Below are 13,249 nucleotides of genomic sequence, written 5' to 3'. Positions count from 1 at the left end.
CCGTTAACATCTTTTGAACCCGTTTGAACTTTAAAAAAAAAAAAGAATTACTGCCCTGGGTCTTTTTGTATTCCCCTCTGACTCTAATGAGGCAGCAGTAGTAGTAGTAGTAGTAGTAGTAGTAGTAGTAGTAGTAGTAGTAGTCAGTAGGTATGGCTTCTCCTTCCATAGTATCTGTCCATCAACCCAAATGAAATAAAATATTCTGCATTAACTCTTGTAAGAGTGTTAGGGAATATCAAAAGCATATTTCTATCCAAATTTGGCACACTAAGCCTAACTCCAGTTAATTAGGGCTAATTAGAGCCCTCCTAACTGATTTGAACCTCAATTTTGAGCCACATACTAAAGATCTGCTTAGGTCGGGTCGCTGAGTGTTACATCTTTGATATTGCACAAATACAAACAGTACAACCCTAACACCCTGTTTATCTGCCTTTCTTTGAATTTTTAAAATTGCTTTCAATTGCATTTAATTGCTTTCTTCTGTGTGTTCTTAAAGTGCTGCGTTTATCTTTTTGTGAACGTTATATAGTATTTACTCAACATTCATGTGAAAACGCTCACCACACTTAGCACTGTAAGAGGAAGTGACTACTCATTGTGATAACACATCTGCTAAGTTGCGATCTGCTTGAGGACAGCGAGGCGGTGAGAGATAAGTTGAGGTCGAAACGGTCAGCGTACCTGTTTTGCGGGGTCATGGGACGTCATCTCAGGTGGAGGTATTGCTATTACGAGGCTGGGTGGCTTCTTGCTCTGTAGACGGCTATCTGATTTGCCCCCGTTTGGAGGCGGCCCCTCCCCCTCCTGTGATGCCATCCTATCAGAATGCTGGAGGTGAGAAAATAATAATGTATGTAATGTACGGTACTTTATCTATACAAAAGTGTACATCCAAAACATTGATGTCATATAAAGATGTAAACTAAATACTGTAAAACTCATGTTTTCACAACTGTCCCTAAAACGTGACATGTCTATTCAAATGCATTTACACCAATTATCACAACACAACATAGTTTACCAGCACTATTCTCTACAGCAGGTTTTGGAAGCTTATGTGTAAAATGTGAATACACTCTCCTGTGGTGTTGTTTGATTGGATTCATACTCAAAATTAATGGCCATGCTTGAGCTTGTCCACACTGAACCGCTCAGTTTGAAACGGTCAAGCTGCAAGATATGACTAAGAAGGTTAGAATTCAAATGTTTAAACTCGCAATAACTTATTTTTTTGGACACTTAGGGGCAGAGGAAACAAGCAATAATACAAAACTTCCTCATCATCACTTGATTAGTCATTACGTTAAACTTGTTAGCAAACAATTTCCTATTTACACATAGAGCAGATATGGAGCAACGTTAGCATTTATTTGGAGTCGTGTTTCTGGCCAACTCATGAATATATAAGTCTGTTTTTAGTCTCCACTGAGAGAAATATCTGTTAAATGCTCCACTCTGTTCATCAGCTAGTCACTAACTTCATCTGCCTGTCGTTAGGTGCTGGGCGGGTAGCGTATAGTGTATCTGCTGAAGAGAGCCGCTCGCTACAGCCAAAAACAACACTATGAGAGCAGTGAAAGTGAAGAAAAACAGTAAAGTTGCAAAAAAACCCCCAATGAACTCAGAAGATGTTTTAAAGCTCCACAGAGCTGAGGGGAACTGCGGAGTCGGGTTAAATGGGTTCACGATCACAAGTGGGACACGGTGAAAATGAATGAGTCTGAAGTCTCTCTTGAAACACACGCTCTCCCTCTGTCTTGTGACAAATTTGTGCTTGCAGAGGATCCACCCCTTTCCTCTATAACTCCAACAATAACTCAAAAAGGAAACTCTTTTAGTCTATCCAAACAAACATCCACTTGAAGCAGCAGCGGCTGGCTCTCTTCCAGCTCAATCTCCTAAAACAAAAAAAAAAAATCATTTCAAACTCCCCTCGCTTTCTGATTACATAAGCAAGGCAATTTTCTTAAGTGATCCTTAAAAGACTTTGCATTCACTTACAGCTGATGAGAAACGTGTAATATTAAACATGGCAACCTCATCGCTACACAGAGCTTCGATCATTGATTTAAGATAATGTAATAATAAAGGAAGAGGTGGGAGGAAAGGAGGGTCATGCCTCTTTCAGATTGCTGATTGCTAACAACCCTCTGATAATGAAATTGAAGTAATAACAGTGAAAACAACAGATGTATTACATTTATGTTATAGATTAAATGATGCTGTAGAAAAGGCCCAAACAGGTCAGTGAAAATACTCAGAGAGAAGGAAAGGAGCCGTCAAAAAGAAGCGAGATCATTTAATATGTTCAACATGTGCATGAATACAGGCTCTAAATAGCATGAAGAACACAGAGAAGGTTTGGATCAGCAGCTAATCTGCAACACTTTCCCTACTTGACGCTCCTCCTCAGGCAGCATCCTATGCTTGCACTTTAGTGTCTGTATTCATGCACATATTGACCATATTAAATTCTCACTTTTTTTTGCATTTGACTGCTTTCTTCCTTTTTTCTGTTAGACTGAAATAATACAGTGTAATTTGTTTAAATAGGACTCACATGCAAAGTGAGTGCTGAAGTTTCTAACCCAGACACCAAAAGTGGGTGATATGATGCATCATATAACTTCATATTGTAATAGTTTTATCATGATATTGTACATTTAGGAGGAATTCATTTATTGACAAAATAACTAGATGGACGTGTATGCCTTATCCAGTGAATTGATACCTGACAAATTAATGTATTTTGTCAAATTGATGCAAAAATGATATGAATCCCAAACGCAGTCCTGCTCATTGATTTGCAGAATTGCCTGCAGAGACTTTGGCTTAAACTGTACAGCTCTCTACCACCTGACACATTTTTGGCTGGACTGGCTACAGACCAGCCCTGTAACCATGGTTGTCGTGAGTGAGTGAGTGATTGAGCTACACCATTGGTCAGCCAGCCAAGTGTTAAAGTTTCCTCATTGGCCGCTGCTCTTTCAAAATGAATCGGCGCAGGATGATGGAAGTGGAGGACAGCAGCGACGCAGAGTGATTATGTTTCTGCCCTGAGCGTCCAGTCCAGTCTGATCGACTCTCTGCCTGGCTGCACTGCCTGATGTTTTCTGCCTGATGATTAACAGCATTAAAACATGAGTCTTGCAGGGTAAAAACATGCGACTCATGCAGCTGTGATATCAGTTTCGTGTGGGATGGATGCTCTGCAGGTGCATTGATTTGACTGCAACTGTGGTAAGTGGGCGGGCGGAGATAAGCCTCCTGAATTTGCACCCGAAACGCTGTCAAAACCTTCGTTTACAATTTCCACTGCAGCCTCCATGATCATCAACTGGAAAAGAGGTAGAAAAAAGGCGCATAGAGGCACGAGAGAGCACGCACAGTTAAAGCACCCCGAATAACCATCACACCGACAAAACACTCAATACACTGAAAAACGAGACATCTGCAGAGTGAAACAGATGAAAGAGCAGGGGAGTTAACAGATAATGAGAATAGTTATAGTTAGAATTAGCAGATGAACATTTAATATCCAGGAATTCACATTATAGACACTACCACTGACTATCCCTGTAACAAACTGGCCACAATCTCACATATTGACCATAAACGGTCCAGCCATATACTAGGTTTCGACATAGTCTTGTGTATCATTGAATGATGTATATCAGCATTCAGTATCGCCCAGCCCATAATATTGAATAATTTAAGGGCATAAAGAAATAACTGGTTAGCCGACTAAAAAAACATGAATCAATTCTGCAGGATCTAATGTGCATACTTGAGCCTCTAATGAAAAAGCAACTGATACACCAGCTGATGACATCAGAAGATTGTGATCAATAATTCTCTGAAATCATCACACATCCTCCAGGTGGTTAGTAATCTATATCCACTTCCTCTTGAGTTGTTGACAGCCCTGCACTCCTTATTGACTATACATGATGATGATGATGCACATAGTAGTTGCTCTGCATGAATCGCCAGCTAATATCTGCAGATATCATAGACCCGACAATTTAAAAAAAAACACACACATCAGTGTTACTGAACTACCTGTTATCAATACACAGTGCTAAAAGTTTGGTGAGTGGTATTCATGTTAAATCCCCACATGTGCACATACTGTACTCTGGACAAAACAAACGACTCATGAAAAAAAAAAAAATCACATCCACATCTTCTCATTTGTAACCGCAGAGCTGTCGTGGCACTCGTTACCGCTCAAAGACTAAAGAATAATACTGTCAGACTTACTTATTGCCGTCTTCCAGTCTTTACCGATCACAGTCAACAGCGGAGCAAACAGCCAGTCTATTCCTGGAGTGGAGAATGTCTCCTAGCATTATACTATAGAAATCAAAGGCGCTGCAGAAAATATCCCTATGGTGTCACGAGCCTCGGCCAACACATCCATTATGTTATTATGGTCTTGAAAGCCTTGAAGTTGTTCTTGAGTTGTGGTTTACAAGAATCAATGTGAGACCCGGGGTGTCTGCGGCAGGAATGGCAGCAGCAGGGAAACCTGACACCAGCTCAGTCAATAGGCAAGCTTCCACTACAGAGCCAAAACACGGTTAGACAGAGCTTCACTTATTGTCCATGTCACCTACTTTGCCCCAACACCCCCCCTCTAAAAACAACATTTCTGTAACACATTTAAGTTAATATAGGTGTACATTTCAATTTGCCAACAGTGTTTTTAATTATGTGTGATAAATATTTCAAGCTTGGGCTGAAAGCCTGATTCAGCCCCCTTGAGACGAAGAGGAGGCTACTGACAATCTAGCTTGTGGTTTAGTGGAATAGCGGGTAAAGGCTGGATCCCATCCACTTAGATAATGAAATAGCTGGGAATCTCACTAATGGACAGAGAGCTCAAGTGGCGGAGAGACTGCTGCTGACCACAGTCTATCATTGTATACAGGCAGATGTTAGGATCCACATAGGAAGACTAATATGAAGGGACCGAGTTTGGTATTCTCGAGAGGGAAGATAATATAGATAACGCTGTACGGAGCTAGAACCCTGTGTGAGGCACTGACCAGGGAAAAAATATGTATGATACAATATCGAGTATCTTGTACCAACACATGTCAAAATAGTGATCTTTAAATTACTAATATTCTAAAACAATATCAGCTTAGGTACAGAATATAAAGCATGAAGACTCCATCAGTATCAATTATTTTAATAATTAATTATTAATTAATTATGTGTATGATGCCACTTTGGTAAGCAGCAATGCTGTTCTGACACACTACTGATCCATATTTAATCTATGTCTTGAAATGGTAGTCAGTCAGCAAGTAGCAGCATTATAAGGGCATGTTTGCTGGATAAACACAGATCTTTCCTAATCATTAACCGTCCGTGCACTCCGCTATGTATGAGCCACAGCTAGCACATGTGAAACTTAATTTGCAAATGTGATAAACGGGCGTTTGAGCGAGCTCAATAAGAAGAGAAGATTCCCCCCCGTCCTCAGACGTGACAGTGAGCTTATCAGTTCCCTCGTTGTGGTTACACATCTCAAAAGAGTCACATGCCAGAAGAAGCTCTGCACTTGACCATTAATCAGCGGGACTGTCGTGTATGTGTCACCCTTTGTGTTTGGTGATATCACATGTTCCTCAGAGATGGCGTCACCATGGAGAGGCCTACCCTCAGCCTGTGTCGGTAGGTTTGTTTGTATGTATTCCCTTTTGCCTGACGCTGCGGGCCAGTGTTATTCAGGTGTCGTTAGTGGAGACAGGTTGAACTGTGCTCATTTACTCTGAGCTGCACTCAGGAAAAAAACTGCCCCTAACTTACAAACACCACACATAACCCACATGTAGGGGTGAGGGGAAGATATCTTGTTTCATTTTCTGCCACACTCACTCAGCAGTTGATCTGCTCCACTTAGGTCAATCACACTTACTGTACAGGCGACACCAGACAAACATGCGAAACAAGGGTGCTTTTCTACACTCGGTTACATAAGTGTATTAACATGATCTAATTTCCCTTGTATTGTGGCAAAAATCTGAAAGTCATGATAGTGAAAAAACACACGCTGACTGTCATTTTATACTATATGTTATTGAATTTAAATGAATGCTATCAAGGGAGCTTTGGGTAGAGCAACAGCCTCACACCCCTCAGTGTATCATATAAAAACACTGAGACATGGAGAAGAGACTGAGGTGTCAAACACGCCTGCTTCGAAGGGAACCAAACTCTTTCACTTGCTGTGTATTTTTAGGTGCTTTTCTCACATCTGAGCCAAAAGAATGGTTGAGAAACTACATAATGCGCCTCCACAGCAGTGATCTTTTCGTTTTCTGCTTACTGTGTGGTGAGAAGAGAAAGTCACGCTGCACTATGGCACCGTGTGAGTGCCAAACTACTATAAGCCTTTTTCTTTCTTGTACATTCAAGCCGTTTACATCATCCTGCGAAGCAATTTATAGTAGTCGAGTAAGAATCAGATGTACTTCGGTAGTAAAAGCGACCGATATCAACAACTGCAAGCGTTACCGGGATTTATATAAAATGAAATTTCATTTTGTGAGACATGTCTTATAGAAAAGCGACTGAGTGAACACAAAGGACTGGCCTGTGGTACGGCAGGTAAAGGTTTAATATATCATTTTTACTAAACAGCATTCAGGCTCATGATTTATTGGTTCTCTCCTCCCCTGCAGTGATGCACAGTAGCTGAACAAATAACTGCATGCAAAGTTTTACATCATGAGACACAAATATAGGCCATTAGGCCAGTTCAACATTTCAAATGTTATATTTGAAAACCAGTGATAATAAGTTGTTGCAGCAACAAGTTGCTTAATTGAAACTTGTTAAATAATGTCAATCAAAGAAAACACTGAGCAGTAACTTTATAAACTTTGGTTGGTCAGATCTATTGACAATATAATGTGCAGATGGCTGTCGAACTGTTTAGTTTAGGCAGTGGGATCTGTGCATCCTTATTATTATTATTATTATTTGGACAGTACATGACATTAACATGTGTTAATACCTGCAGACTGACAGCTGAGCCAGCTGTGGTTTGGATGACAGAAACAGAAACTTGTGTCACCTCAGCTGACGGTTCGGAGGAAAAGGACGTCTCATTTCACTAAAAATGTGTTTCCTCTATTCCTCTTCCCTCACATTCTTTCTTTGCATCTCTTCCACTTCCTTAAACGTCTCCTTGTATACTTCACTTGAGTCTTATCCTCTCCTCATAAAGGGAGGATAAGACTCAATTAAGTGGAACGAGGACACATTTAAGACTGATGACAAACAGTCTGGGCTCTAAACAATATTACACTACATTGTTCCTCCTGTTACAGTGACTTGAAACCTTCCTTATTCACACCTTCTTCAACTACAGTAAACATTTACTGAAAGATAACTGTACCAACACACTGAAATGATTAATGATGATTAAATGAGTCATTTTACTGTAGATGCACACAACAGAAACAGCTGTCGGTCAACGCCGTCATTGGCTACATGAGGAACCGACCCTCAGGTCATTGCCTCATCACTTCCTCTTAACATCCACTAAATTTAACGTACGTCTTCCTTTATAGATCCTGACAAAGACGTACACAAAAGCATGAGTAACTATTTTTTAATTAGAAACGGCCAACAACGGCCAGATCCTGCTGCACCACGCCACGTCAGAATTTCCCTCGACCGACACTTCAGTCCACAATTTGCGTTTTGTTGACTCACAGATTCTTATTCTGTCACCATCATCGCTTCAAAATCCCCACTTCCTTATTTTCATTTTCAGTTTGTAGTTTTTAATGTCAGCATTTTACTATGGGTACATAGTGTAGTTATTTTACCCCGGAGCCCTGTTTTTGGCAGGCTGCCTCAGACCGAAGGAGACTCTAGAGCAAAGGTTATGGGAAGAACTGGGACGGAGCCCCAGTGTTGTCAGCTATAGGTGCTGAAAATAAGATCTTTTCACGTTTCCACTTCACAACTTCCCTTTTAAAGTCATAAAGTTTTCTCATTTCAATTAGACTTGTTCCTTACTCATATTTTTTTCAAACTCAGGGTATTTCCTTCCCTTTATTTGACGGTCAAAAGTGTAGCGAAACAGGAAAAATGGGTAGAGAGAAGGGTATGACGTCCAACGAATGTCTGCGACTGGAATCAGACCACAGACATCGTGGTTCTGTTGCGTCTTAACTAGTGGGCAACTGACTCACACCAATTTTTAGGGTATTTACAATAAATTAAAAGTATGTTGCTTGAGACTTAATCCAGAATGCTGTAACATAACATGGTCAAATAACTGTGAGTTTCTATTTTCAAATGTTAGCCTAATAGGCGCAAACAACAATGTGATTATAGGATTCATACAGAAGTAAACGAGGCTTCTGAAAACGAACTTTCCTTCCTATTTCCATGTTAAACAAACAGATTTTTCCTAACACAGCTTATCTGTTTAAATAAACTGAGTTGTTGGACAAGGCTCGTGCTGTAAATGGAAGAGGAGAGAAGACCGAGTGCCAAAGGGCCTTACAGTAGATGGGCCAGCAGCCAGCTGGCAGAAAGTCCTGAGTATGAAGAGGAGCGCTGTGCTTTAACAAGACCTTTTTAAGTTGATCAATACCTTTGATAGCAGCAATGAAATGACATCCTGCTCCTGATAAATTTCATACAAAAGACGGACGACACGTCTGGTTTGGTATGACTGCATTGTTGCCGTGTGTGTAGATGAGTACAGACTGATCATGACTGAGCAGGCAGCCATTATTTCAGCAGGAGCTTAACCAGCTAAAAGCGTAGGAGACTGTGTGAGTTTCAGTGGTGAGTTTGTGTGCTTCTAAAGGGTCAACAGCAACAAATGAAACTACCCCCTCATTCTTCACTTCCAACAACAGAATCTTTCTCAACACAAAAACCTTTATATATCCCCTTCACCTTTCTTTGGATGATAATAGCACTTTGGTGACTCAAACTAATCAATAGCTACATTTAAAAGCTACTAGAGCAAAGTAATTCAGGTTCACTATCAAGGCATTTGAAAAAAATAACCCTCAAGCTTCAACTTAACTGTTCCAGATAGTTTAAAACATTGCAACATCTTCCTGAGTCTTCCAGAGTCTGCATGCCCAAACTCGCATAACAGCGAGCTACTATGCAATACCTCAGCAACAGCCTCGTTCCCGGTCCAAGAGTTCTTTACAATCTTCAAGATGTGACCTACATAACTAATGTTAAGAGAGTGAGAGCATGCATAAGATTAAAAAAAAAAGTATTGATTTGTCATGGGTGCTGCCACTGTGTGCATACATGTGTGTGTGTGTGTGTGTGTGTGTGTGTGTGTGAGGCAATCTGTCACGCAACACACAGCCTCCTTCTGAGGGTTTTGTCAGAGAAACTCCTGTCAGCTGGCCCAGCCTGGCTGTTAAAACTGAGAAAGACGAAGTAGTCTACTCGCGCTCGCTGTCACAAGTTAACTGCAGTGTCAGACATAATGTGAGCAAAAGACATTTTGTCCCCTTGTGGATCCCAGACAGGAACGTTAGAGGAAAAATGAGCTTTTTTTTTCTTTTTTTTTTTTTTGATATCGCAATAAATGGTCGATACAAACTCGCTCACCTTTGGGAGCTTCATGGCAAAGCCACACACAAATCCTTTTAAGGTTTATGAGTCTTTGGGCTTCAAAGCATTTCCGGGACTGTGCCAATATTTTGAGATAATGTGTCATACGCTGTGGAACGAGGGTTGGCATGAGAGTGCAGGGGGAAAAAAAATTCCAACAACCCGGCCAGCAACTTGATACTCATGTGACTGAAATGTGTTGTTATTATAAAAGCAAATAGGAACAGTGTTTCCTGGGCGTGTTGCGGTGTCACGACTGAAAAGAGATAAGATCATAGAAGGAAAACCCCCTGGAGGGGAAGAGCTGACAGGATTTGAGTCTCATCCTATGATAAAACTGAAAGACACTGAACAATGCTTGGAGTTTCCGTACTTCTAGTAATAAGAGCAGTGAAACTAGTTGTACATTAATCAAGCACCATATTGTTTATTGTGGGATAAAATGGACTATTGTGAGCTGTTGTCGGGGAGGTAACAGAGAGCAGATGCGTTCTACATCTGTTTAAAACCACCACCGCTAAACAACAAACCAAAAATCTAATTCCTGGCACCATGAACATGAAGACATAGTGCTTAACAAAGATCTACTTTTCCATTTTATGGGGCTTGTTTAAAATCATGACAGCGCTTGCTTGCTGATTCTGATGAGGTGTGTGACTGTTTGGTGAAACTCATGTTTCCTTATATAACAACATGAATATAAACTCTCTAATTTGCACTTGATTACAGTCTTCCTTGACACAGTCCGTTAAGTCAGTAGCAGGTGCACAAGTGGTGCAGATGCACGTAGATGCAGCTCTTTTATCATTTCTTATTGTGCAACATACATCCCCCCCCCCCCCCCCCTTTTTGCTTTAACACATTTAATTTCTTCTTTTCTTTGGAACGCCCTCACAGACGCAGAATAACAGTGTGATTGCCTAATATAGACTGTCATGGAAAACACCATGCGGTACTTCTCCATTACCCACGGCTTGTGGTTGAACACATAAATAAGCACATACAGTATATCAGACCATACATTGGGTTGCTGTCTTGGCCACTGAAGGTATGATGGCGTTATTAAAGTTTGAATCAACCTCTTACAATCCAGGAATAGATCTATAGTCCCTCCATGTAAAAGGTAGCATGTACTGCCTTTTCAAGTAAATATGTAGTCTGATGTTTTGTTGCTGGAGGGGACGCTATCCGGCTGGACAGGCTGGTGAGGAGAGCTGGCTCCGCGGTTGGCACGGACCTGGATTCCCTTATGTCAGCGGCAGAGAGAAGGACCTTAAATAAACTGTTGTCCATCCATCCATCCATCAGGGACAATGCCCGCCACCCTCTACACAGCACATTCACTAGACAGAGGAATATGTTTAGAGGCGGACTGCTGTCTCATTCCTGCTCAATGGACAGAATGAGGAAGTCTTTTGTCCCCCCGGGCCATACGGCTATTCAACTCTCTCCAGTGATGGCGGGGTGAAACTGACTATTAGGCGTGATGCTGCCTCTCTGTTGCCACCAGTGCTCACCTGCATTCTGTCATTAGGCTGCTGGTTACTGGCTATGTGACCCCAATGTGCAATTTGTATTTGTTTATATATTTATTTACAATTTTATATTATATTATCAGTAAATATTATAACACAAACACTGCAAAAATGTTGTGAAATCATTACTATACTTCTACACTGCCTACTCCTATAAGGCTGTAGGTCCTTACATACTGGTTAAAAACACAACATGCAAGTACACCACTAGATTTTAGTTGGGAAAGAAGTGGTCCTGGCACCTGGACCTGCAGTACACTACACCACTTTATCTAATCAACCAATCATTCAAGAGAAGTGTGCCCAGTAACACTGACCCACATTTTCACCAACTGACAGTCAGAAATTAACTGTTAACAAGCCCATTAATCAAACGAGTTTGCTAGAACAGGTGCTGCAATTTTTTTTTAATGTGAGGAACTCCTACACGCATTTCCTGCCTCACACCAATAATAAAACAACAACAGTCCCTTCTGAAAACTGCTAACTGACAAAAACAAAATAAACTCATGTAACGTTCACTGTAAGTTCAGTCATTCCTAGATATGTAACTGCATTAACTTGTACACTAGTCAACATACTCGACTGTATCTATTTTGGTCATCATGTGTGAATCTTCGGATGTAAGTTTTGTGGCTTAGCTACACAGGAACCGAAACGTTCCTATTGTTGCTTTTGAGTAGCTTAATAAAACCTAATGTCAATCACATGGAAATGTCAGTTTCAGTTACGTTAACTCCGGTGAACCGCGGCGTCTGAACGCTCCCTCCCACATTCTTTAGGAAACAAACGGGCGGAGTGTAACGCAAAAAGAAATTTGTCGGCGCATGGTGACTATAATTAACTTAAAGGGGATAAAAGAGGGAAATTTGAGATGAATAATGGTTGGTTATGAATACGTCCCGGCGGCTGGAGCAACAAAGGGCTTGCTGAGGCTTGCTCGCTTGGGTGAAAACGACCGTTGTGAGTCAACATTTTAAATGCAATTCGCTGTATTATTTGTCATTTTTTAAAAACGCTTTGACTTATAGGTTCACATCTATTAAAACTTTCTTTATTAGAGTTGTTATAGACAGCGTTTTTTTATTTATTTAAATATTTAACTAATATCTGTTTCCATTTGAAATCCTCGCTAATAACCGTTGACCTAAACACTGGAAGTTAACGTTAACTTTTAACGGCTTTAACGGTACAAACATAAATGCAAGCTAGTAAGAGTCTCATCACACTCACCTCCAAGAAGAAATAGCTGGGTTATTATTCATTAGCTGGAGATATTTGTGAGAAATGCAACCATGCTGTAGGTTGCCGTCCTCCACCACTATGTCACTACTTCCCTCTTTCTCTGTTCCAACATCCTTGACTACGGCTCCACGGAGGAGCAGAGGGGCGGAGTTACGGGTTATCTTACCCACAGAGGAGTCGGGCTGGGCCCCGGCCAGGGCCAGCCTCTTCAAAAAGCCGCACTAACCAAAGTCCTACGAGTCAGATTCATTCCTACGCAAACACCTGGTTGCACAACTAAAATAGTTACAGTAGTTAAACGGAGCCACACCTAAACGACACGGAGTTAATTGATGACACAGGATTCAATGCAATTTGCTACTGTGAAATCTGCAACAGTAACAATAATGCTGACCAAACTACAATAAATGATCTGCGCTTGTCTCATAATATTTTTTGAGACCTATAAATATTTTAAAAAGGAATGATTAAAATCAGTGCAGCAGAAGCAGAGCTATCTTGACAGCTCCAAAAACACGGCATCCTACATTTCCCATAATGCAACTCCAGCCATGTGGGATAGATGCATAGACTGTATAGTAATGTGAAAGATTCCCATGTTGAAGTTGCGGCTTGTATTCACATCCAGATGGTTATGACTGCAGAGTTGGTCGTGTGAGGGTCAACAAGAGGTTAGTGCAGTTTTGCAGGTATTTGGATATAAACCAAAGTCATTTTTGACCTGACAGATGGTGTCAGATTAAAAGTTAAGAGGTCACCAAGGTTATTACAATTCATCTTGATCCGGACATGAATGTCTGGGCCAAATGTCATGTTAATCCATCTAATAGTTGCTGAAACAT

General features: G+C 40.9%; 1 protein-coding gene across 3 annotated transcripts in view; it reads right to left on the bottom strand.

The window, feature by feature from the left end:
* LOC121905823 (inactive rhomboid protein 2-like) overlaps window positions 1-12,810 on the bottom strand; it is a 30,299-nt gene extending 17,489 nt beyond the window's left edge. The window contains exons 1-3 of one of the 3 annotated variants that reach the window (XM_042424362.1): window positions 12,396-12,810; window positions 4,270-4,570; window positions 688-834 (exon numbers count right to left, since the gene is read on the bottom strand). In XM_042424362.1, coding sequence (XP_042280296.1) covers window positions 688-822 — 135 coding nt within the window. In that variant the 5' untranslated portion in view covers window positions 823-834; window positions 4,270-4,570; window positions 12,396-12,810. Of the gene's footprint in view, window positions 1-687; window positions 835-1,444; window positions 1,569-4,269; window positions 4,571-12,395 lie in introns of all 3 variants that reach the window. The other 2 variants (XM_042424370.1, XM_042424354.1) reach the window with 2 other exon arrangements.
* Between the last annotated feature and the right edge of the window lie 439 nt (window positions 12,811-13,249).

This window comes from Thunnus maccoyii, chromosome 2 (genome assembly GCF_910596095.1).
Source record: "Thunnus maccoyii chromosome 2, fThuMac1.1, whole genome shotgun sequence".
Classification (NCBI taxonomy): Eukaryota; Metazoa; Chordata; class Actinopteri; order Scombriformes; family Scombridae; genus Thunnus; species Thunnus maccoyii.
The sequence above is the reverse complement of the archived record's forward strand: the minus strand, read 5'-3'. Positions and strand labels throughout refer to the sequence as shown.